General features: G+C 45.5%; 5 protein-coding genes across 11 annotated transcripts in view; 3 read left to right on the forward strand and 2 right to left on the reverse strand.

Moving 5' to 3' along the window:
* Positions 1-4,329: 4,329 nt before the first annotated feature.
* On the reverse strand, positions 4,330-6,514 carry cideb (cell death inducing DFFA like effector b). The gene is made up of 5 exons (XM_031850729.1): positions 6,366-6,514; positions 5,967-6,081; positions 5,540-5,698; positions 5,219-5,406; positions 4,330-5,011 (listed from the first exon to the last, which is right to left on the reverse strand). The coding sequence occupies exons 1-5, from the start codon at positions 6,389-6,391 to the stop codon at positions 4,867-4,869; spliced, it is 633 nt and encodes a 210-aa protein (XP_031706589.1). The 5' UTR covers positions 6,392-6,514; the 3' UTR covers positions 4,330-4,866.
* Positions 6,515-7,376: 862 nt separating this feature from the next.
* Positions 7,377-11,495, forward strand: tinf2 (TERF1 (TRF1)-interacting nuclear factor 2). Its single transcript, XM_031850727.1, has 10 exons — positions 7,377-7,658; positions 7,912-8,114; positions 8,254-8,361; positions 8,509-8,604; positions 8,737-8,847; positions 8,955-9,078; positions 9,169-9,985; positions 10,445-10,503; positions 10,615-10,694; positions 11,054-11,495. The coding sequence occupies exons 1-10, from the start codon at positions 7,631-7,633 to the stop codon at positions 11,171-11,173; spliced, it is 1,746 nt and encodes a 581-aa protein (XP_031706587.1). The 5' UTR covers positions 7,377-7,630; the 3' UTR covers positions 11,174-11,495.
* Positions 11,496-11,768: 273 nt separating this feature from the next.
* On the reverse strand, positions 11,769-14,883 carry dhrs4 (dehydrogenase/reductase (SDR family) member 4). The gene is made up of 9 exons (XM_031850728.1): positions 13,936-14,883; positions 13,492-13,607; positions 12,999-13,176; positions 12,801-12,902; positions 12,613-12,683; positions 12,467-12,518; positions 12,233-12,367; positions 12,058-12,113; positions 11,769-11,975 (listed from the first exon to the last, which is right to left on the reverse strand). The coding sequence occupies exons 1-9, from the start codon at positions 13,945-13,947 to the stop codon at positions 11,861-11,863; spliced, it is 837 nt and encodes a 278-aa protein (XP_031706588.1). The 5' UTR covers positions 13,948-14,883; the 3' UTR covers positions 11,769-11,860.
* Positions 14,396-22,032, forward strand: efs (embryonal Fyn-associated substrate). Of its 2 annotated transcripts, XM_031850724.1 has the most exons (8): positions 14,396-14,547; positions 15,041-15,261; positions 16,033-17,307; positions 17,481-17,615; positions 18,583-19,518; positions 19,717-19,788; positions 20,556-20,813; positions 20,924-22,032. In XM_031850724.1, exons 2-8 carry the CDS (start codon positions 15,250-15,252, stop codon positions 21,107-21,109), a joined length of 2,874 nt encoding a protein of 957 aa, XP_031706584.1. In that variant the 5' UTR covers positions 14,396-14,547; positions 15,041-15,249; the 3' UTR covers positions 21,110-22,032. The 2 variants fall into 2 exon arrangements, with proteins under 2 accessions (XP_031706584.1, XP_031706585.1); XM_031850725.1 differs by lacking the exon at positions 14,396-14,547 and having other exon boundaries at positions 14,556-15,261.
* A 91-nt stretch (positions 22,033-22,123) lies between these two features.
* The window catches only part of acin1b (apoptotic chromatin condensation inducer 1b), an 18,835-nt gene continuing 16,845 nt past the window's right edge, over positions 22,124-24,113 (forward strand). For all 6 annotated transcript variants that reach the window (XM_031850717.1, XM_031850719.1, XM_031850720.1 and 3 more), the window contains exon 1: positions 22,124-23,528. In XM_031850717.1, coding sequence (XP_031706577.1) covers positions 23,394-23,528 — 135 coding nt within the window. In that variant the 5' untranslated portion in view covers positions 22,124-23,393. The remainder of the gene's footprint in view (positions 23,529-24,113) is intronic.

Raw genomic sequence — 24,113 nt, forward strand, 5'->3', positions numbered from 1 at the left:
AAGGACCTTTTGGAGCGACAGATGCAGCAGCACCCTTGTCATACTCTGTCGTGAGAGAGCTGAGCTGGTTACCTTGGCAGCACAGACCAAAGACATGTCCGTCCTTCAAGTTATATGTAGGCTGTTTGTCACATAAACCGACGGTCCAGTCAGAGTCTCGGGAGAGACTGACCGTCCACCTCTGAAAGTTAGGAACTGTCTGGATACTACGGATCAGAAGAGTGGCAGAACATTGCCCCTGCCCACTACTGTGGAAAACCTTCCTTCTGTCTTTGGACAGTGATATGCCAGGGCCGAAGGTCTGTGAGTCAAATATCAGGTCTGAACTAGCAGCAGTGAGCTCCTGGTGGTTCTCTGGGTCAACCAGAGACAACAGAGATCCACAGAAGAGGCCTGCTTGCTTTACCATTTTTTCACCGTCCTCTCTTATCTCCTGAAGCAGTTTGTCCCGCTCTCTGCCGGGCTCCAACCCTTTTCTCAGATCCACAGCCTTGGCCTTCTCCACATCCTGATGCACCTGGGAATACATCTGCAAGAATCTGAAGGGGTCCTTCTCCTTCTGTGCTGCCTGCATGCTGCTCTTGCTGGTTTTGATCGACACCATGCGGGCAGACACTGAGCTCTGGACAGTAGTCAGGGCAATGTTACTCAGGCTTGTGACAGCCTCGATGAGACACACGCTGGAGCGACCCAGCTTCTCTCTTTCGCTCTTCTCCCATTTTTCCAGACTCACGTTCTTGTCTTCGGTTTTCATCAGCAAGGCCTGCTGCTCAGCGTTGAGCTTCTCCGTGAGCTCTCTGTGGGCTGTGGAGAAGGTCTTCATGTTGTGTATGCGGTGCTGGTCTTCAATGGCGCAGGAAACACACACACAGGTCATGTCATCCAAGCAGTAGTACTCCAGGAGTTTGTCATGTTGGGGGCATTTAGTGGTCCCGCATAAAGCCATAGGCTCAGTCAGAGGGTGGGTTTTTAGAAACACAGGAGTGGTCAGGTGGGCCTGGAGGTGCTGGACGCACATGGAGATCTCACATTTCATGCAGGTCTTCCGTGCCGGTTTCCTGTCCTCCTCTGTGCACATGTCGCACAGGATAACATGTGGGTCCTTTTGACGATTTTCAGACATTTTTCAAAACAGGAAGTCCTGATTTTCTTGAATATCATTCAGTGTTGCCCTTAGGATCCTGCTTGTTGCTCTTTGATTGAGTCTGTTTTGGCAGAAAACTGCAAATTAAGTAAGATTTTGCTGAACTTAGTAGTTCACCCGTCTCAGATCTTTCAGACTCTGGTCTGAATGCTCTTCCACAGCAGCACTGCACATCAGTTTCGATTCTGCTAAACCAAAACTCCAGGGGGTGGAGCCCTGTTGTTAGGCCTGGTTAGGTTAGATAAGTTTCATTTCACACAATAGAAATGAGCAACACCCATGGGAGTGGGAATATATTATATAACTTGACAAAACATGTTGGTGTAAACATTGGGGTTTATAAACCCAATTTAATCCATTACAAAATCTTATAATTCATTCATCACACCATATTTGCTGCAAATGTAATGCAACAATGGATTATTGCTTAAAATATAAATACTTTATTTAAATTAAACACTGGTTAAAGCAGGACTGATTTAGGGCCTACATCAGTAGCATTAATGAATGTGGGTGATGTATACAGTATCTGGCTTCCACAGCTGCTTTTGCAGGCTGCTGACTATTTCATAATCACCCTTCAATCTATCTAATCACCACTGCTGCTGATCAATATTCACATTCACCCAGTATGTTGAGCTGCTGCGCATAGCCTACACATGAACCAAAATAGGTGTGCATTGGTATTTAAGGTGGAAAACAGATGGTAATTAGTCTTCAAAATGACCATTAAGTTGGAAAAACATCTCTCTGTTAAATATTTTTCAACAACAAATGAACATAATAGAACATAGATGAAGGTTGGATTTATTGCCGGTGTATTGTCTCCATCAGACTGCAAAAGTTTCAGCCAGGTACCAAATAAACGTGATAAGGGTATATTTTAATATATAAATAGTATTTTCATCATGCATTATTTAACTTGTAATCATACCATACATAATCAAATTGAGAGGATGTGGAGAAACTTGATCTGGATCCACTGGGCGGTTTTAATAGACTAAACCAGATCAGCAGAAAAACACCTGTCAAACGTGCACAATACTTTGTTGTGCTCTTAAAGGTACGTTGGGAACTAAAACCATTCATTATTTAAAGTTAATGATAGTATAAATGTCTTCTTGATACTGCCACGGAACGCATTGTTACTGTGTTTACTGTGTTATAACAGTTAGCATTACGTTACTAGCAGGCTAACACGTCCTTTGAGCGGGCAGCAGTGAGGTACCACGCAGGCTAGCTGGCTAGCTAACTAGCATGCTAGCTAACTAGCTAACATTACGGCTAATGCTAACAAGCCGATAATCAGACCGCAGCCAAATCAATCATCGAAATCGATGACATGTAACGTGACTGCACGTTACTCTAAACTCGGTTGTCCCTGGTTCTCCATGTTAGACGAACATTCATTACACAAACATGGAAAGAAATGACCGAACGTCAGACTTTAGCGCGAATTTAGCTCGCTATGTCAATATGAATTTTTAACCAAATTAAAGCTAATTAACCGCCAGCGTTACGGTTATTTTGAAAGTAGGCAACTTGTACTTAAATGAAGGATTTGTGTACTGCTGTAGTAAATAACATCTCTATTAAACAGGTATTTTTGTTTTCATACTGTTTAGTTGAAGTAGATGTGGCTAATATTGATCTTTTATCACAGTATATGTCATTTTATATTGTATGTTTTAAAGTATATTGTACATACTAGAAAAATATGAAAGTGCGTTCAGATGATTACCTTTCAGTTTTTGTGTTTTATTTTATAAATGAATACATATTTTCCTTGGTTATCAACACTCTGTTTGTCTGCTATTTCCAGGGGTCACTCCAACAGATGAGAAAGATGAGGCAGAAAGCTAATGGACTCCTCCATCTCGGACAGAAGACACCCAACGCTCCCGAACAAATAAACGCTGCCCGGACGGCTTTCCGTCTGAACCAGAGCAGTGTGCTGTGTCTCCCCCTGGTCTCTGACAGCCAGAGGCTTATATGGGTGTCCTCAAACGAGTTCAACCTGCAGCTGGATGGTGCAGCCGAGCTGGACGAGGCCTTCAACCGGTTTCCGTACCTGACCCAGACACAGACAGCTGCACTGGCGCAGCGCTGCTCTCTGCACCCGGACCAGGTGATGGTGTGGTTCATGGCCCAGAGGCTCCGCTATGGCATCAGCTGGGACTACAAAGACATCCCCAATGTTCGGTCGAAAGTAATGTCAGGTCGGGGAAAGGAAGAGTCGCAGAACAGAAAGGGGGCAGAGGTGAAAGAGGATAAGACCTGCAAAAGGGAGGGTGAGAAGAAGGCAGGAGAGGTTCGGGAGGAACAGAGTACAAGTGAGGGAAGGATGATGAGAGAAAACGTGAGGGCGACTGAGAGATCGGAAATCAAAATGAAGCCGGAACAACCAGTGAAGAAAGACAATGACAGAAAAGGAGAAGAAGACAAAAGGAATGCTCAGAAGAAGCGCAAAAGGACGACAGCGACGGACAAGATGGGAAAGAAGAGAGTGGAGCAAGGTGTTGTGGAGAGAGCAGAAGGAGGAGAAATAAGAAGTGAAGGAGCTGAGAGGGAGAGTCAAACATCCACCCAGACGAAGACAACACATTTCACCAGAAAGAAGAAGAAGAAGGGAAAAGCGGACAAAAGATTACTGCAAGCGTGGCCTGGTGAGAATAACCTTGTTGTGGACGGTTCACCCACCGTGACCCAGCAGCTGGGCTCTCCTGTGGTGGACACACGCACACTTCCCAGGCAGGTCCGCATCAAAACAAAGACGCGGACCCAGTTGGCGATGATGAAGGCGGCCTTCTCCAATTGCCAGTATCCAGGTGTGGAGGACTACACCCGACTGGCGATGGGGATTAACATCCCCCGCTACCTGTTGGTTCAGTGGTTCGGTGACATGCGCTATTACGTCAAGAAATCCAGACCGAAGTGGCTGACTCAGGAGAAGTACAGCCAGGCGCTGGCCAACATCAATTACCGGCAGTATTTGAAAGCGCTGGTGAAGATCGAAGGCTGTGTCGGGGGGAAAGCGTGCCGAAGTTAAAGACAGATGTTTGATAAAACGTTCCCCAAATTAAGACGCATGCTTGAGTCATTTTCTTTTATGTTGTTGTTATACTGTTATTGTGATTACTTAACATGCATGTACTGCCTTTACAAAAGATCCCCGAGTCCCTGTGTGCTGTGCAAATGTTTTTATTCTCAGCAAAAGACTTTGATTGTTCGAAACACAACTCCTCTTGTGATTAGTTACATCGAAACATTAATAAACTGACTAAATGAACTGCAACTGTAATATTTCCTTTTTTTCAAAAAAGACTGATGTTTCAGATCAAACAGGGCTTTGTTATCACCTGTAATGTCATGTAATGAGCAGTTCACATAATATGCACCAAATTAACAAAAAATAAAGTACAATTCTACAACATTATGTATATATTGCACAAAAATAGAATACCAATGACACTCATTCTCATGTTATCCAGCTACATCCTAAGCCTCTTCTGTTATTACTGACATTTATTTTTCTCTTGTTACATTCTGTTTATAACCTGAAGTTCATATGATCACCTCGTATAAGACTATCACTGATTGCTGATACAGATTCTACATCCACACAAAACAATAGATACCCAATGAGATTCAGACCTTCCTACAAATCCTGATTAAACAATGGGACCAGATGTTTCAACTGGATCGGTCTCTCTTGGCTCTGTCTAGTTCCAGCTGGCCGTGTACTCCGTCTTCTGTTGTGGCTGCCACAGCTCAGCGCCTTCGATGATGCGGCGGATAATGGAGGCGGAAGTGATGAGCAGGTGTCCGGCGGCGTGCAGGAGGGTGGAGGCTACACGCAGGGCTTCTCTGAGAAACAGCACAGAGACAAAGTGTCATCAGTTTAAGTCACATTTAATGTCACATTCCTTCGTCTTCATCACTGGGACTGTGCACTAAATTCAAACTTTTTTTTTCTTTTTCATCTTTCCTTTCCCATCAATCATCTCACAACCCCCAAGATTTAACTTGTGGCCCTTTGAAAAAGCCCACTTCACCCTCTTCCCTCTGACTTACCTGAGGATCTTCTTGGGCCCCAGACATTCAAAGTTGGCGCTCACAGAGTACAGGCCTTGAAATGTCGCCTTCACATTCAGGGAGCCAAAGACATCCTTCGGGCTGATCCTGTACAGGTCAAAGGTGACGCGAGCTATGTCTCTCCCGGTCCGAGGCTTGTGCTCCTGAGATTTGGACACGACTGCACCCTGGTGGATGAGAGACAACAGTCACATATTAAATATTTGTGATTGCGTTATGCAAAGACAAAAAAGGCCTGTGTGAGGCATAACATAAAGGACATAAGGGGCTATGAAATAAATAACATTTGGGCAAACGTACCGGCTGTGGTCTCCACGTCTGTCCAGGCTCCAGGGCCATGAGCATGGTGTTGTCAGGCAGGGTCATGAAGAATTTGTCGGAGTCCACCTCTGTACCGTCCTCCTCACAGGCCAGAGACAGAGACACCGCAGACAGGGACAGCAGCAAAGCCTGGCACACCTGCAGCACAGATTCAAGTTAGTGCACGAGAGAACAAAGAGCTTCAACGTCCTAAATAGTACACTTTGCTGTTGTGTATGACAACTATTTTATTTTGGGGATTCAGTTACATAGAAAAGATTTTATAGTATATATAGTACTTCCTTTTACCAGTAATTTTCATTTTACATTCTTCCTCGTTTTTATGATATTGTATTATATATAGGGCAAGCAGCTTCACCCTGATCAGAACCTTTTCTGATATTTTTGTTTTTTAAGTCCCTCTCACCCTCTCTTTCAGCTCCTCCAGGGTCCCGGCCGTGATGCCCTTCCTGGTCTCCCTGTCATGACAGCAGACTCTGAAGGGACGCTGTGGTGGGGACCACACTCGCTTGGTCACAGATCTGAAGAAATACCACACAGAAAGGTATTTAGATTGTTTAATGTGAATCACATGTCAAAATGTCTTCTGTGTAACAGGCTCTATAACAGGCCAAGAATTGAATGTCATAAGATAAGATTCATCTTAAAATTACATCTTACATTGAGTTAATTACTCACTTACTTAAGTCCTACATTGATTTTTGGACCTCCAACAGCCACACAATGTTGTTTGGATCGTTGATCAAGCAGATCATGAAGCAAATCACTAGAATATCAACAAGCCCAAAACTAATTGTTCACTTACTTGATAAATGAAGATGTTGTATCCATGCTCGTCCGTCTCCTTGTGTCTCTTCTCACAGACTTGTTTTTTTGGTGAGTTGTTTTGGTGTAACAAATCGTGATAATGTCAGCACTACTTGTGTTTGACCCAGCAGATGGACTTTGCCCCGAGCCTGGTGATAACTCAAAGACAGAAAATCACAGAGCAAAGTTCATCTGTGTGTGTATGTGAGAGACTTTTGTCATCTGACAAGAGTTAATACATCTCCAGCCCGAATGATACTGGGTATTTGAGATTGATACCAGTATTGATATTTGAGAGTTTAAAAAATCTGATTGTATAGGAAAGTATTACACAAAATAACAATTTTGATAAGGATTCCTTATATTTGTTTTTTTTATTTCTGTACTGCAATTCCTTATCATTTTTCGACTGACAGCTAAAATATTGTCCCTGGGAATTTATCTGGCTCACTTCATATAGATATATACATCACAACAATATTGATATCTTACAATTTTAGCAATTGTATTCTAATTGTAGGGATATAAACTCATATTGATACCTGTCATGGTTTGTATAACAGTTCGTTTCTTTAATTTTGTAATTTTAATTTTCTTTTTTTTGGCCTTTTCTCTGGGCAATTATCTTAGTTTTAATTCTCACACAATTCGTGCTCAGTGTTCCTAAAAATACTGTAATATTGTTCACATCATTACATACAAATGCTGTTGTTTATTATACTATTATAACACATTTAAGCAGTAAAATCCATAGAATGAATATGGTAAAATCACAGAAATAGTAAAACAGATGGGACCAACGGCTGTCGGATCTGCTGCCACGTCATGTCCTGTTAACATCGATGGGCGCGCTTGTTTTAAATATCACAGTGCACGCGCGGGCGGACTTTTTGTCCGAGCCGACAGTCTTTCATTCCAAATGCGCGTAAGCACCGCCCACTCGGTGCAGGCGAATGAGCATAAGAGAAGATCGACATCGTCCAGTGAAGGCGGGAGGATGAGAAGCAGAACTTTTGACGGAGCTTTGTTTCGGGCGGCTAAACAATAACAACAACAGCGATAGGGTGCAACGACAAACACAGTGCGGAGTAAACATAACCTCAGCAGCGTTTCATTAACAACTTTGTTAAGCTGTTACTTCCGCTTAAGCTTTAAGTTTACTCGTGCAGTAATGTGTCTAAGTTGCTAAGCTAGCGTTAAATTAACGTCAGCTTGTGGTCAATTAGTGTTAACCTCCATAGGCTAGCTAGCTGTTTCAGTGACATGGCTACAAGAAAACACAAGGAGAATGGTGAGTATTAATAGCCTTTAAACTGTTTTAGTGAACCTGGTTTATGTTGAATGAGGTTAGTTATGTTTATTTAAGTTGTGGCTGTCAGTGGAGTCATGCCACATCTTGCCAGACACAGCTGGGTAGATCAGTCAGCTGATAGGAGACTCCAGCATCACTGATTGGGTTGTAGCCAGCAGTGCCACATTTTAAGTCACATTAGTTGCTGTGAATGCACCACTGTTGTCTCATCTTTCCTTTGTCTCCTGCCCAGATGTCAGCCTTCCCTTTGCTGCCCTCCAGCTCCTGGCCCCGCCTGTGCGCCTGGTGTCTGCAGCCCTCTGGAAGGTGATGAAGCAGAGGGACGTGATGCAGTACGGGGTGGTGGAGGAGGTCGTGACATCCGCCTGTGAGACCGTCCCGGGGCTGCTCACCGTGAGACACCAGGGCAAGCTGGCACTGGGGCTGAGAGGACGGGTGAGCTTCTGACGGGACTCTAATGATACCTCTCCTATCTCTATTGTCCTGTTTGATAGATGCATCATCACCATTTTTGCCCTATTTCAGTATTATATTCCTATTTTGACTGGTCATCAACTGTACCCTTTGTTTTCAGTTAATCTTGGAGCTGTGCTGTACACAGCCAGATGAAAAGGTGATCATGCCACACCTGCAGAGGATGTGCGCTCCTGCTGCTTTGTCATCCTCCTCTGCTCTTGCTATGGTACATTGAATTTAATACTCAACAATTGCACTGAGATTTTTGTCATACTCTTAATGCTCCGTTGCACATTGCTACAATACAGATATGACACATTTTATGCTGTCACTCATGTATGGAATAGGTGTAATTTTTGCTTTTTTCTGCTAGAGGAGGGATGTAAAAATCCTGAGAACGGTGGAAAATTTCCATTCATTGGTTCACACTCTGCTAAAAAACCCAACAGATAGAGAGCTCTTCTTCAAGGTGAGTCCCTCTTCTCATGTTTATTTGCGGTCATCCAGCAGCAGACCTGCTATCAGTCTCTATTGTGGTCATTTCTCAGTAGAGGTTCGTAGGAATGTGAAGGCCAAACACTCTTCTTCTCTCCTCTCACAGGAGGAGTTTCCTGTGGATTACGGTCCAAAGTACGACCAGGAGCTGGAGAAGCTGCTCTGGGAGTTTTTGATTCGACTGGACCAGTTACTTCCGGTTCCCAGCCTCGCTCAGGTAGTTGGTGCTTCTGAGAACAGCTTCCCTTTATTTGTCACTCACTACACCTCTCTTTTCATTTCAAAATGAAAGAAACAGTTTATATATTCATCGTTTGTCTCCAGACCGTGGCGTGGCTCAGTAACGCCCCCGCTGTCCTGGAGGAGTGTGCGCGGGCCGCCACTCAACCGCAGCTCCTGAAGATCTTGCTTCAACATCAAACCTGTCTGGGCCATCTGGAGGTTGCAGGTAGAACTACATCACTTCTGAGTGTATCTTCTTATCCAGAATGACTAGATCACTAATAATTCTCATTATCCACATGTTTGGTTTTTACAGCATCCCTCCCTCCAAACATGGGAGACTCCATCCTATCTTCACTTTCTCTGCCACCCTCTGGAAGAATACCTTCAAATCCACCAACAGGAGCTCAAACGTCTGGAGTGGACCAGTCCCATGGCACACAGACGAGAGACAAAACAGCATTTATTACACCTGTTATCAGACTAATATCTAATGAAGATGTGCCAGTTATGATCAGGACAAAAAAGGCAACAAATGAGCACTTTCACCCCAAAGAGAACCTGAAATACACTGCGGTTAAAGAGAGACACAAACCAAAAGATGGTGAAGAACAAGTGGAGGGGGAGAGGACAGCCTTGAAAAGAAGCAGTGGAATGAAACGCAAGCAACCTGACGAAGTACAAGGTGAATCCGACGAGGAGGAGGAAGTGTTTGGCCCGTCCAGTTCTGGGAAAAACAGGATAAGCAGGAGTTTGAGAAATGGAGCGAGCATGCTCAAGCGGGACGAAGGCGACCAGAAGACAAATGAGAGCGAAGGAGACGGAGCTGTAGGGAACGAGGAGTGTAACGGAGCAGCCCTGGAAACCTGCATGACCCAGCTGGGCATCAAAACGCTGCACCTGCCTGAAGATCCGTTCCTCTGCTCCATCTTTGTCTCTTGCCTGAGGAGCCAACCCAGAGTTATTGTTGAAAAAATGACTCCCGCTAGCGCTAACGGGGCTGCTGGAGGAGGTAACTCCTCAGGTACCAAACGGGAGACTCCGAGGAGGAAGTCACCGGTCAAAGCTGAAGCGCAGATTCACAGCCAACCTCTAAAGCCTGACTCGGATGACCCTGGCCTGGACGACAAAGAGTAAGAGATTTGGGAATACAGCGCGCATGGTGCCGAATACGCCTTCACGTTATGTCAAGTTTGTAGTGCAAGAATTCAGCAACCAGCTTTAAAAACCCTAAATTACATTGTTCCTAATTTTGTTAACTAGCTTTTTCTCTGCCTTGGTTTCCTTGTGTTCAGGAGTTCACTGAGACGACATTTCACTGATATTTAAACTAGCATTGTTCTACAAATACAATAAAGCCAACTGATTTAGTTCAATGTTTCTGGTTTCATTTGGTTTTTCTGTCTCCGTCAGATATTATTAGTGATTTAAATATGTATATCGTTCTTTTAGAATTTCAGGTCTTATAAAGAGAAACATATTTATGATTCCACTGCATTTCAGTGTTACGTGGTATTCTTAAGACTTAAATTATAATGCCCCTAGAAAAGCGACTTAGTAAAAGGTTTAATTGTGGTGTTTCTACTTGACAGAAATCTTCCTGTGTTGCCGAGTATAAGCAGCTCTCCGTCTCTGCTACGTCGTAACACAGGTGACTCAACACATCATGTCTCCTAAAACGCAGAGAATAGAAAAAAAAGTAACAAGATCAACAATGAAAAATCACCTGCACGGATTTTTAACTGTTGTATTTTGTGTTTAGTGATGTCGGGCCTTCCAGGAGACGCTGACGACTACGTCGCTGATTCTGAGGACGAGGTGACGAAGAACTTCAAAGTCAGGGTATGTATCCTCCAAACATGAGAAACATTTCCACTGACTATGCTTAAAAATAATTGATTTATTTAAAAAAAAAGAAAGAAGAAATCTGGCAAAATTCATCCTGAGGAATATTCTGTTGACTTCTTTGTAACATGATTGAAGCCTAACAAAGAAAGATTAACTCTATGTGTAATTTCAAACGGATGTCACACTTAAACCTAAAACATAGTGAATTTAAGCCTTTTAAATTGACCAAATAACACACCGACAGTCAAAGTGTTTTCACTGGTAGAATAAATATGGCTCTCCTCACATTTGTGCTGATATTTCAATAAAGTTTGATCCGTCATCATTGTTTTTTTTCTAACTGTCTCCCTCAGCTGTTCATGAAGCGCTACTGCAAGACCAAACACGGCACATACGTTCCCACTCTGAGGGAGTACTGGAAGCCCGGGATGACGCGGCGAAACTTGACATCTGCTGGAAGCAAACGCAGATGATGAGATGGATTTTACTGCCAAGATGGCTGGCCAGAAAGACGCCAGAGGACATAAACTGTGGTTACGTTGGGTTTTCTCCACCAGCTGCATTGAAAGAAAATCCCAAAATACTTTGGATTTTCACCAGCCACTGTGGCTGATGGACATTTATTATCGTTACCTTTCTCTTGATTTATGATTTCACTGTAACTGAATCAGATATGAACCGTCAGTGGTTTGTCATTGTGGAAAGTGAAATGATTATAGGCACTCCTCATGCAAACTTGTGTCCTTTTTAAATTGTTACTGTGCATGAAATAAAGACCAGAATATTTTAAACGTATCATGTGCTCAGTGAACAAAGTGTCGCACGCTCTTCTTGAACTGCTCCTGCATCCAATTAATGTGATGTGTGCTGTAGAAGGAATAAGTGAGTCGTTTTTACTGGGTTTGTCAATATGTATATTTAAGTAATTAAACATTACATAGGGGCATGTATCATTGACTGAAATCCTTCACATTTATTTAGAAATTGAATGTCATCTTATCAAACAGACTAGAAATTAAATTAAATTGTTGAGGCTTATATTTGCTCTGGTATGAAGGTTTTTAAATGTATTCTGGCTGTGCTGTGTCAACACTTGAGAAGAGCAGTCAAACTATAATCAAAACGTATATATCTACACAGGAACACACAAGTCTGTTGACTCAGAGTCGGCATCCGATCCCTCCAGTCACCGTGACGGTCTCTCCGGTGATGTAGGAAGCCTCCTCTGAGCACAAGAAGGCAATCACTCCACCGACCTCCTCCGGCTCTCCGATTCTGAAGAGCACAATGTGAAATATGGTGTTCATGTGTTCATTGTTCAGCATATTAGTGAGACACTTGTGACAATGGGCTGTACCTTTTAATGCTGAGCTGCTTTTTGAACTCTTCCGCGATGTCTTCATTTCCCCATAACTGGAACAACACGGTGTATTATTAAAGAAATTTTAACATTTATCGAGAGCAAATAAACAAAGAAAACACAGCAAATGCAGGATCTGAGTGTGTGACCGTGTGTGTTTTTCCCTCCTCACCGCAGAGCTGAAGCGGGTCTTGATGATTCCGGGGGCCACGCAGTTGACTCTTATGTTACTGTGAGCCAGCTCAGGGGCCAGCACCCGGGTCAGACCCAGCAGAGCGGTCTTACTCACGCTGTAAGGGCCCAGAGCCTGCAGAGACGGAGACACGGTGTCCTTAACATGCATACATTCACATGGGACTTGACCTATTTATCTTAATATCAACATCCTGCTTGTTCTCTCACTGACCTGCATCGGTTGGTATCCAGCCACAGACGACACAAATACCACATTCCCCCCTCTAAAAAGGAAAATACAGAGCATTTAGGATTAAATATACAGCATGGAGTTGTAAAGTCTTTGTTCTTTGGATCTTCTTTTAGTTTGTCGCTCACCCCCTCTTCACCATGTGAGGAACCACCAACTTAGTCATGAGGAAGGCCGATATTACATTTACAGACAGGATCTAGAGAGAAAGGATCCCATATTCAAATAAATAAATGGAGGAAGAAGAATGATTTTTTTCACACAATTCTTCATTTGCTTGTTCAGCAAGTCCCGGGGCTTCGTCTGTGCTGTGTACCTTGTCCCAGATGTCCTCTGTGGAGTCCATGATGTTTCCGAAGAAAGGGTTGACCGCTGCGTTGGACACCAGGATATCGATGCCGCCGCACTCATCCAGAGTCTAGTCCAAACACAGAATGAGACTATTAATGAGGTTATAAGTCATACGAATCACTGACGACCTCATAATTGCTGGTATTCAGCCATGTGGACTCACCGTTTGGACGAGTTGTTCTCTGTCTTCTCCCTTGCCAACGTTACAGGTGGTGCCAGTCACCTGGATGCTCTGGCTCTGTAGCAGCGCCACGGCCTTGTCCACGTTGGCCTGCCGCCGGCTGCTCACCACCACATGGGCTCCTCTCTTTCCCAGAGCCTGAGCTGCAGCCAGACCAATTCTGACGAGGAGGAGGAGGAGAAGAGCATCTCAGTAATGGATCAAGTCTGTAACAATTGTAGCTATTTTATATGACGTTATTATGAGGCAATTGTTTGAGATCATTGCAGGTGCCATCCTCGGCCAATTCAATGTAATGTAGTGACATCTGCTTTAGAGAGCGCAAACTCCGAACACAACACGACTGTGTGTTGCGGTTACAGTTCAGTTATTGCGAAGCCAGTGAGGATGCTCTCAATACCAGCTTAATCAAATTATCAACATCATATTTCTTGGAGAGTTTAGACAAAAGAGGAATTCATAATGTAATTCATACCCATCTGTGGAGGCAGTGACTATGGCTACCTTTCCAGCAAGGCTACTTTGAGACATACTTCTTTGGCCAGCAACAGGATTGGTCCTAAGGCACCTGAATACACTCCTCAACATCACCTGTGAACACAGAATAGTCACCAATATTATTGTTATGAAAACACTGGGTATCTAGGGTAGAGGTCATCTGACAGCAGCAGTGCACAAGCTAAGTGCAGAGATAGAAGTAAACAATTAGTTAACAGAGTTGGAAACAACTTTTTTGATATGTCCCTTAAGTTAAATAATTAATACACTTATTGATACATGTTGACGCTACAGCAACGATACACTACTTGATTGGTATTAAAGGCAAACTCAAGACAATTTAGTAAAAGTTTACGCAGAGGGCTACATTGCTGAAGCAACTAATGCAATTACGCAAATGTGATCAAGAGCATTATCTCACCCTGCAGTTCATGCAATACTGAATATGAGGTTGAACAGTGGAAGAATTTCTTAAAAGCCAAAGTCTACTTCTGGACCTTTGACTACCGACGATTCATTGTATGTTCCGGGTCGCGCTGTCAAAATAAAAGCCTCCAGCAAGCGGTTTACGAACTTGCCTGCTCTTTAATTCAACTGTACAACGAAGTCCGTCGAAACAATGATGCCATTTGTTCAGGAAATTATTCATTTTGCTGTACTGTCCGGTAATGTACATAGCGTGGACCACATATTTAGTTTTTTCTCAGTTCAAAGCATAGTATTCTGATTAACTACAAAATCCGGACGTCCCTAAACGCAACCCGCAACAACGAGCCAATCATAACAGCGGAAACCAGCGCGAGCTCACACGTCTTGGATTGCTCTAAAAGCCTGAAGCCCACGCTCGTGCTATGCTTTTAGATCAGTGGACTGCGTGACGCTCTGAGGGGGCGGAGCCAACGTTGTTGTCATCGCCGAAGATGATGGAACGCCGATGGCCTCAGATTTTCACGCCTGAGAAGAAGTGATTTTTACGTATTCTGGGACCGTACGCCGATGCGAAGTTTATGGGCGAAAAGATACAAAAAACAAGGTAACGCTAATTATTTTATGATGGCGGCTTTGGGTGCTCACTTTTACTGGAAACATATCGGATTAAGCGGGTTTATCCGGCGGTGCCATTGTTGTTTTGGACTGAATTTAGGAGCGAAAGGCGATGAAGATAACTACATTTAACGTAGCTAACGTTAGCTAGCAGCTAGGCCGCGGCTACACCGCTCGCGTTATTGAAGCCAGCGTTTGCCCACACTTAAATGAACCGTCCTTTATACCTTGATAGCTATTTATAATTAGACAAAATAAATATTTGATGGCGACTGGACACCGCTTATTTAATTCTGGTGCTACGCTAGCTTTAGTTAGCTTTCGCTTGGCATTTAACGTAACGTTACTGGGCGTGGAAAGGAGAGACAGGTGTCGCCGCTGCCCGCCTACCTTTCGCTTCACACGTGCCCCGCGATGTCTTGAGTTTGGGAGGGGGTTTTGCTAACTGTCTTGTGTGTGTGTTTTATGAATGTGTCGTGAAGAAACCAGGGTCCGTGTGAAAGCGGAGACGACGAGGCGTCCGGACGAGTGAGATGTGTCCTCCACCGACTCTGCCGTGCTTCTGCACCGAGTCTCTCCGGCGACCAGCACGTCCATGAGAACCATAACCTCAGATCTAGATGGACGACCCAGACTGACCAGGACCCTGGAGTTATCTTCTAACTGAGACGTTACTGTTAACTTTGCAACGATGTCTGTCTCCGTGAGTACAGTATTTGTCTCTTTTGTATATATTAACTCTCTCACAATTAAACTATTTTAAAGCTAAATAATGTATCATTTGTTTGACATGGTTTTCCCATTGTTTATTATCTCACCATATCTATAGCATTTAATCAGGACCCTCATTGCCTCCATTACTGTTTTAAAGGGGGTCCCACATGGCTCAGTGGAGCCCAGTTGTCCCCAGGGGGTTGGTTTAGAAAATGAAAGGAGGGCCTGACTCTCTGGCTTTAGGTTGGCAATTAAATCCTAAACAGCGAGGGACAGATGTGCCTCTTATCCCCTCCCCCCCCTCTCATCTTGCTCACCATTAAGCCCCTGTGTCCAATTGAACATTGATCCTCCCCGACTGTGCCCCTCTTTCTCTCCGCCTCATAATTATTGACACAGCTGTGAATTTTGTAGTTTGTCATGATGCTAGCTTTTACATTTTTTTTCCATTCTTTGTGTTCACCCAACCTCTTCCTGTCCCTCCGTCTCTCGCATGGACATTTAACGAGATCTTCCCCATTCACTCCTATTCACTCTCCATTCAATGGCCCCAAACAATCACCCTTTTGATACTCCTGACTTGGCATTGCCATGTCAATGTACTGGCTTGTTTGTGTTATGCAGATGTGAGATACTAGCTCGTGGGGAATTTAGGCTGTCGATTAAAACCTACTTTTAATGGCCGTTTGTTGTTCTGAATTAATGAATGGAAGTGGTCCGTGTTTACGATTTCTACTTTTGTCTCGTCCTCTTCTCTCAGACGGTTTTGGCAAAGGCGCTGTTTGACAACGCGGCAGAGAGCCCGGAGGAGCTGGCTTTCCGGAAGGGTGACATACTGATGGTTCTTGAACAGGAGCAGGGTGGTGGGCCGGGCTGGTGGCTCTGCTCCCTGCATGGCAGACAGGGCATTGCCCCCGCAAACCGTCTTCGACTCCTCCAGACCGCCCCGCCCCCAGGCTCCGACCCGCGTCGTGGCCCCGCCGAGGACTCCGTCTACCTGTCGCCTGTCCCCCCACTGAACCGGACTGCTGTCGGCGGCAGTGCAGATGACATAGATGGAGTGTATCGCTCCCCGCCCGGTGTTGGTGAGGCACGAGGAGCTCCCTTGAGGCCCGGGGAGCTCCGTAGGGTCGAGAGCGGGCGCCCACGCTCGCACTCGAGCTCTGGCCTCCGGCCCAGACCTGACTGGGACTTAGGGGTGACGGGGCGTCCGCGCTCACCCTCTCTGAGAGGCCGAGGCATAGAAATAACAGGAATGCTTTATCAGACTCCAGTATCTCCCATGCCTTCAGCGGCTCAGCATGCCAGACAACCAGGAGCTTCAGAGTCCGTGTACCTCGCCCCCACTGGAATTCCAAGGGCAGCTGATGAACCAGAGGACACTACATATCTAGTTCCTAGAGAAACACTAACTACAGGACACTCGGACGACTGTTATTTGGTGCCCAAAGGTACACCGCTCGCAGGTGACGATGTTTACCAATCCCCAACAGGAGGAGTTGTGGGCTCTGCTGCGTGCTCGAATGGTACCCCCCAGCTGAAAGTGAGCCAGGACACACCTGGGATGTACCAAACACCCACCGCTGTGGGGGCAAACCTCCACAGGACTTCAGCCACAGTTTTGGCCCACCAGCACCCATCTCAATTATCTCCCATGCAAGCATCTCCCAGACCTCTGCTCAAGGGAGTTTCACCCAACCCCGCAAGGGGCAAACCCAGCCTAGCCTGTCACCGGGGGTCTCCTTCGCTGGTCCGAGCAGGGCAGGTCAGGGTTCCCGGCTCACCAAATTTCGCCCGCAAACCTCCTCCACCAGCACCTCCGGTGAGGGGAGTCACCAGGAAAGATGCAGCGCCGTCATCGACGGATTCTAACTATGTCCCCAAACCCACCGCTCAGGTCACTTCTGAGGAGGACAAACAGGGGGGGGGTCCTCAGAGTAAGGAGGACAGGACGAGTAACGTCCTGGAGAAAAGCAACAACGCGCTGAACAAAAAAGGAGACAAACGGGATTACTCGGATGACGTGGATGACCAGGTTTGTGATGGCTGCTTCACCTACCACTTTCAATTGCTCCCAAAATGTATTTTATCTTCAGAACTTTGTTAGTGGAGAGAGTTTGCATGTTGTCCACGTTTCATCGGCATGTTTGAAATATATACAACTTTTGATCGACCGAAACCTTCAATTCTAATGGTTTATCTTGGTAGGTGTATGATACTCCTCCCAGTGGCAGGTGGCAGCGCCCCGTCCCATCTTCCCTTGGTGGTGACGATGATGATGATGATGATGGCATCTATGACACCCCTCGCAGTGTCCCGCCACAAACTGATCCTGAGACAGAGGTAAAGACGACCCTTCACAATCCTTACTGAGCCACAGATCGACCCGTTTTGTTTGTACTTGTTTTCTAATATGTATCGTTTAATATGTATTTAACCTCCTCTTACATTTATGACTTGTCTCATATTTTGGAGATTGAAGTGTCTGTTTACATAAAATTTGTCAGACATTAAACTTTCATCAATGACGTATGGAGGTTTTTCTGTCTGAAGCCTATAATTAAACAGTCAAATGACAATCCTTATGAATGTTAGAATCTACTAACACAGCCTGGGAACCGTTCGTAAACTGGTGTGTTGAATTCATGTCTGCACAAGTGAAGAGCTTCACCAACAACAGATGACTATCATATACCCCGATACCATTTCTTCCCACATTCCACCATCAGCCTGTCTCCCTGCCCCCCCTTCGAGGCGAGGCCACACCTGTCTCTCTTTGCTGGGGGAGCCTGTCTAACCAGTCCAAATGCTGCTGCTATTTTCTCCCAGTCACACCCATCTGTCAGGGCCAGGCCACCAGCACCCTGCCCCCCCACTGGTCTCCCCTTTAACGTTACTTAAATATATCCGCCAGCTGTTGGATTATTTTTTTCCTCTTTGCCTGCAATTACTGGACACAGACGCGCTGCTTTTAGACTCAGCTCTGTCAGGGGACTAATGTGTCTGCCCACATTTGGTGGTTGTGGTGACTCATGTGACGGCATGTGTTTTTACTTTTAACAGATCATCCAATGCATAAGCCAGCTTTAAAGGAAGTCTAAAGTATTTTAAACTCACACGACACATGCTATTGTTTCAAACTCTGTGAACCTCCACTATTGTGGATGCACCATTGTTCCCTTCATTGACACAGAAACCCCATATTGTGTCAATGCACAATGAATACACTGTCTCATAGAAATGATCCACACAATCATAAAGTGAACACGCATCATTTCCAAAACGCTCCCTCTGTCTTCTCCTCCACTAGGTCTATGATGTCCCCACCATCACTCTCAATCTGTCCACGTCGGATGTCCAGCCTGAAGAAGTCGACGAGGACGTATACAGTGTTCCTACTCTTCCAGGGCTGCCTCTGGGCCCAGGAGAGTCCACCGTCGGCCTCTCCGGCGAGGATGTCGGACAGGCCTACCGTGTCCCCGGATCTGAGAAACGAGTTAGTGGCGGAAGTCACAACCGGGACTCTTCTGAGCCCGACTGTGGCATCTACGACATGCCCGCGTTGACCGCCGAAGTCCTCCCCCACTCTTTGTCGTCGTCCTCCACCTCTACCCGCCGCCTCTCCGTTTCGAGCAACGGCTCGGGCGACGTGCAGTGGAGAGCCACGCTTTCCAGCCTCGTCCACTCGGTGCTGAGCGCGGCCTCCTGTTCGGCCTCCGCTCTGTCGTCACGGGACCTGGCCACGTCGCTGGCTGAAATCCTGTCGACCTGGAAAGCGTGTCATTCCGATGATCCCCCGCCGCCCCTTCAGCAGGCGTGGGCTCGTCTGTCGGACCTCCTGCCGGCGCTGTCCGCTGTCGGCGGCGCTCCGCCGTCCGAAGGGCTGCTGGCGCTGGTCCAGCGCTCCCTGGAGGAGAGCGCCCTCCTCCTGCAGGCTCAGGGCCGCCCGCGTTTGTCTTCCCAAGACTCTCTGTCCCGCAGGCCGCTGCCCGCGCTCCCCGTGCCCGATGGGAAGTCCTCGGGCGGTGGGATGGGCTCCCGTAAAGGTAGCTGGATCCAGGAGCGGCCCCTGCCGCCAACCCCTCAGCCCGCCTTCCCCATTCCTCCCACTCTGTCGACGGTGACGCTGACGATAGGCCCCGGTGACGGAGAGGATGACCCCAGCAATGAGTACGCGGGGATCGGCTTGACTCCCATCCCGGCCCCTCTGCCTACTGGAGACAGCGTTGGATACGTCAAGCTGCAGGTCAGTTGTCATGATGAAATTGTTTTGTATTTTCTCCCGTTTGTTTCTCTTTCTGATGTGTTTTTTCTGTTTAAACACATCTGTACCTTTGCTGCTAACGGTCTTGAGTGCACATGAGGATTAATGATTACTATACTACCAAACATGGAGTCTAAATGTGTCTGTAAACATGCCTGACTGTTCTCTTTCCCACACTAGGGTAAACCTGAGCCACTTCCTGATATTCTGGGTGAGAACGGACACATGCATACCATCAATGCAGATCTAACGGTGAGTCTCTTCTTCTTCTTTCTTTATACAAACACAATCCTTCATTCCTGCAATCCCAAAGTATTTGTTGAACAGAAACTAACAACAAGTCTACACAGATGAGTCATTGATTCACTCCGTGTTGTTCCCTGTGTGCTCTGTTTACTAATGAACACTGTGACTCATTAATCCAGCCGGCTGCAGCTCTTTGGCTCTTGATGCGGTACAAACCCATCGTCAGTCTGCACACACCATGTTTACCCAACACCACCTGACCCAATGTCCCGTCAACCCCTGATTTTATGTCTCGTGAACCTCATGAATGGCTTGTAACCGCGTACATAAGCAGAATTACAACCGTGTCTTGTCTTATCTCTTGAGTTTGCTCTTCTGTTTCTTGACACTGAGGTCATGTTTTCTTATCGCTCGGTCTGCATTTTTTTTTTTTCTACTCCTTGCTGGATTCCTTGGCTACGCCATAGACGACCAACAAGAGGTCATTTGTAAATCTTAACAATCTTGCCTCACATAGAACGGAGGCTGCAGGACAATAAGTGACAGAAAAGCACAGTGCCACTCGCTGACATACTGTATATACGACTTTCTCTGGCTTTTAAGTTCGGTGTAAGACTCCGTTGACCTTATTTAAAAGAGGGTTGAACACAGTTATACTCCATCAATCAGAGATGTCTGCTTAAAGAAGATGATACATTTAGTGCCAGAGACATATTTGACTCTCTAGCATGCCTTTCCCTTCCAAACACTAACTTCCTCTCTCCTCTGCACAGTTGACCCCGTCTCCTCCACTTCCTGCGTCCCTCTCCCTGGAGGACTCGGAGCTGCTGTCCTTCTACTCGTCTCAGAGCCTCGCTCACCTCTCCTGCCTGGCGGACGCCATCGACGTGCTCTTCAGCAGCGTGCAGGGGAACCAGCCGCCGCGCATCTTCGTCGCCCGGGGAAAGAGTCTCATCGTGACTGCGCACAAGCTGGTGTTCATCGGGGACACGCTCTCCCGCCTTCTCACATCTGCCGACCTCCGGGCCAAGGTGTGTAGAGAAAACCCTCCCACGCACATGAAGTCCAGCTGGTGTGTTGAGGAATAAATGCATCAAAGTTGTGTAATAATCATGTTTTTATGTCTTTTTTTCTTCCTCAGATCACAACCTCAGGTGGACGACTCTGTCAGGCCTTGAAGACGGTTGTCGTTGCAACAAAGGGCGCCGCACAAAACTACCCTTCAATATCCGCCACGCAGGAGATGGTGGACCGCGTCGCCGAGCTCTCCCAGCAAGCGGCCGGCTTCTCCACTCTGCTGCAGCGGCTGGCAGAAATATCTTCATGATATTTCATATTGCTTGCTTAGAAACTTTTGTTTACACTACTACACACATATATATTTTCTCTTTTTTGAAATGCCTTATTTGTTGGTAGACTCTCTTCTGCGTTTGAACGGGATCGGAGCAGGCGGCGTGGAAAAAGCTGGAATAAGGGTCACTTGTCGCTGCAGCTGTTACTGAGAGGGGTTGTGAGTGTTGGTTCTGTCCTCCAAGTGTGTGTTGGCTTGCCTTTTGTTTATATACTGACCTCTCCGTGCTTTGATGCCAGGCACACTTGTCTTTTTGAGTGTTAACTTATTGAATATTTGAATCCCCTCCGTGGCTCTCTGAGGAGCTTTTGCTTTATTATGTTTGCCATATTTTCTTTCCCTCACATGATAGCCATTTTCCTTCCTTCCTCTATTTATTCAGCCATCCACCCCTTGTTCCAAAAATAGCACAGAAAATGGCCTAACATCCTGGTTCTGGCCTACTTTCCACTGTTAACCTGAAAGGCCTTTTGTGTTGATCCTTCTGAAGCTGTTGAAGCAGCATATCGAGTGTTTTGGGCTTAATATGGAAGACGTGGGAGCACGCTGTGGAGTAGGAAGTTCACTCGACTTCCTTTCATAAATCTGTGCAAGTACGTGTAGTGTTTGTGTCGTACCAGTTTCCACTAGAAAGCACACTGCAGTACAGCTTGCAACGAGAAACCTCAACACACGTTCAGTGTACGTACACGCAGGCGAACGCCTCATGAAGAAGGAGATTAAATCCTGTCTGACACAGAGATTATATTCGAGAGTCGGTTATGATACTTGTGGGAGACGTTACCTAATCCTGTTCTTTCTCACAGTCACGTGGATGAGAAACCTGTTCCAAGCTCACCTGTCTCCACATGTCTTGTTGTGATCTGCATGCGTACTTTTTTTACTTTCTATGTTCATTTCCCACAAGATGCTCAACTGCTGTCAGCAGCGCTTACTCACTACTGCTTTGATCGTTTCATGTCGGGTAGAAGCCAAGGCTGGGTGTGGATACATATATAAATCAGTAATAATGTAAAGCATCGCAGTGGAACACAGTTCACAGTTTACACTTGCCATTTTTATATATGTGTACTTATTGCCCAGCCCTTGTAGGAACTGTGAAATGAAGCACAGCATCGTTTTTTAATAGGAAAGGGGGAATTTTGCATCTTAAATCCAACAAAACACCTATTTCCTTTCCTCAGACATTACAGTCTGAGTTCTACCATTTTCATTTTTACAAGTTAGCCGATTTATTATGTTGGTCTGCAGACAAACGGCTTATAAAACATGTCTCAACACTACAAAGGTGCTCTACAAAGTTGGGTTGTAATACTTCAGAATTGCTGTTACATTCTTTGTTTTTCCAGATCAAAGTCGGTCTCATCAGGGCATTGCGTACTCATTTTCTCCCTTGTGTTTAAATCATTCTTTGAGGAATACTTCGTCTCCTCTGCTGCAGTGCCACCGTGTGGAGGTTTGGAGTGTCACTTAATGAAACTTTGTATGTATGATGAGAGGGCATGATTGGCAAATAACCTTTAGCAGTATATTTATTACTGTCAATTTTTATGGTCTTTGTTTTACAGTTTGCATGGCTTTAATTTGCTTAAATTTTTATATATGCACATACTTCGCCATTGGGGTGATATTACTGGGTAATTTACAACGAATACATTGTTTTTCCTGAAAAATACACTACGTTACAGTTCAAAGATGTAGCTGTTTTTTTTTCTTTTGTACAAGGAAGTTTTCTACACTATGTGAACTCATGTGAGTATCTGTATTTGCTGAGGTACAGAAGTGAATCTTGACTTTTCTCCCAACAGTAACAATACACCTTTTACATTTAACACTACATTTGATGTCTGTCTTGTATTCCTGTTCAGAATGCACAAATACATCTTTTGTAATTAAACAAATGTGTTTGGATTATTTATTTATATACACGTTTATTGTAGTAGTCTGTTAATTTTTGTCTGCAGGATATCTTTAGACCTATTATCAATATTTTAAAAAGAAATGGTGTATTTTCTACTCCATATACCGTACTTTTCCGTAGACTAGTTAAAATCCGAATAAAAAACCTTTAAATTAGATAAACTCGTCTTTAAAAGTTTGGCTAGGGCCCCAACCTGCCCCAATATCACTTCCTGCTACTGTGCCTGTACTGCTCTGTGGTTCGGACAAAACCGAGCCTTTCCGGAAACTGCCGAGCTGTGACGCTGAGCAGCAGCCGTAGCGACGCCAGTTGGGAGTTTAGACAAGCGGATGGAGGAAAATGGCGGACGAAGATATTACGCTTGATGGGAAACCTCTACAATCGCTGCGAGTGGCGGATTTAAAAGCCGCTCTGGAGCAAAGAAACCTCCCGAAGAGCGGGCAGAAAAACACACTCCTCAAGCGACTGAAAGGGGTAAGTTTTAACTCATGTTATGGCCGCCTATCTAGTCTGGTTTAAGTTCAGCAGGAGGCGAGAGAGAGACGGTGGGGGTTAACGTTAGAGGCCGTAACGGTGGAAGCGGGAATACATAAATCGCCTGGCGCACGTTAATACACGTCCACAACAGTTTTTTGTTTTCGGTTACGTGTAGCTGACGGTGCAGCGGAACGGCCCAAACGACCGAGTTCATAATTAATTCGTAAGTACACTTCGTGCACCGTGTTGCACACAGTTGAACTGTGCACCTGTCAAGTCGAGGCCTAAGCTGAGTGCACACGGTGTACAGTACGCGAGCGTGCCCGCGCTCGGGGTTACGTGTGCGCGCCTCGCCATGTAAACACAATTTTACGAGCTTCACCAACGAGTAATTTATTCAATTTTTAAGTTGTTTTTTTATCAACACCATTGTTGTTTTGCTCAAGACGTCCAGCCCACAAAAACCGTAGGTTTCAGGGCCATAGCTCGGATTTTATAAATACTGTGGTCATGAGTCTCAAAAGTCTCCCCTCCCCGAGAAAGATGTCTAAAATAATGTCTAAATCTTTCTTTTATATATAT

The sequence above is a fragment of the Anarrhichthys ocellatus genome, unplaced genomic scaffold (assembly GCF_004355925.1).
Source record: "Anarrhichthys ocellatus isolate YVR2014 unplaced genomic scaffold, GSC_Weel_1.0 scaffold11, whole genome shotgun sequence".
Classification (NCBI taxonomy): Eukaryota; Metazoa; Chordata; class Actinopteri; order Perciformes; family Anarhichadidae; genus Anarrhichthys; species Anarrhichthys ocellatus.

Coding starts and splice junctions, on each gene's coding strand:
- cideb (XM_031850729.1), bottom strand. CDS start 6,391: ATGGATACAACATCTTCATTTATCAA. Junction 6,082..6,365: donor ACAACATCTTCATTTATCAA/GTAAGTGAACAA, acceptor GTATTTCTTCAG/ATCTGTGACCAAGCGAGTGT. Junction 5,012..5,218: donor GGGCCCAAGAAGATCCTCAG/GTAAGTCAGAGG, acceptor GCTGTTTCTCAG/AGAAGCCCTGCGTGTAGCCT.
- tinf2 (XM_031850727.1), top strand. CDS start 7,631: ATGGCTACAAGAAAACACAAGGAGAATG. Junction 8,115..8,253: donor CACTGGGGCTGAGAGGACGG/GTGAGCTTCTGA, acceptor CTTTGTTTTCAG/TTAATCTTGGAGCTGTGCTG. Junction 10,504..10,614: donor TCTGCTACGTCGTAACACAG/GTGACTCAACAC, acceptor TTTTGTGTTTAG/TGATGTCGGGCCTTCCAGGA.
- dhrs4 (XM_031850728.1), bottom strand. Junction 12,903..12,998: donor GAGAACAACTCGTCCAAACG/GTGAGTCCACAT, acceptor TGTTTGGACTAG/ACTCTGGATGAGTGCGGCGG. Junction 11,976..12,057: donor AAGCAGCTCAGCATTAAAAG/GTACAGCCCATT, acceptor TGTGCTCTTCAG/AATCGGAGAGCCGGAGGAGG.
- efs (XM_031850724.1), top strand. Junction 17,616..18,582: donor AAACTGATCCTGAGACAGAG/GTAAAGACGACC, acceptor CTCCTCCACTAG/GTCTATGATGTCCCCACCAT. Junction 19,519..19,716: donor TTGGATACGTCAAGCTGCAG/GTCAGTTGTCAT, acceptor TTCCCACACTAG/GGTAAACCTGAGCCACTTCC.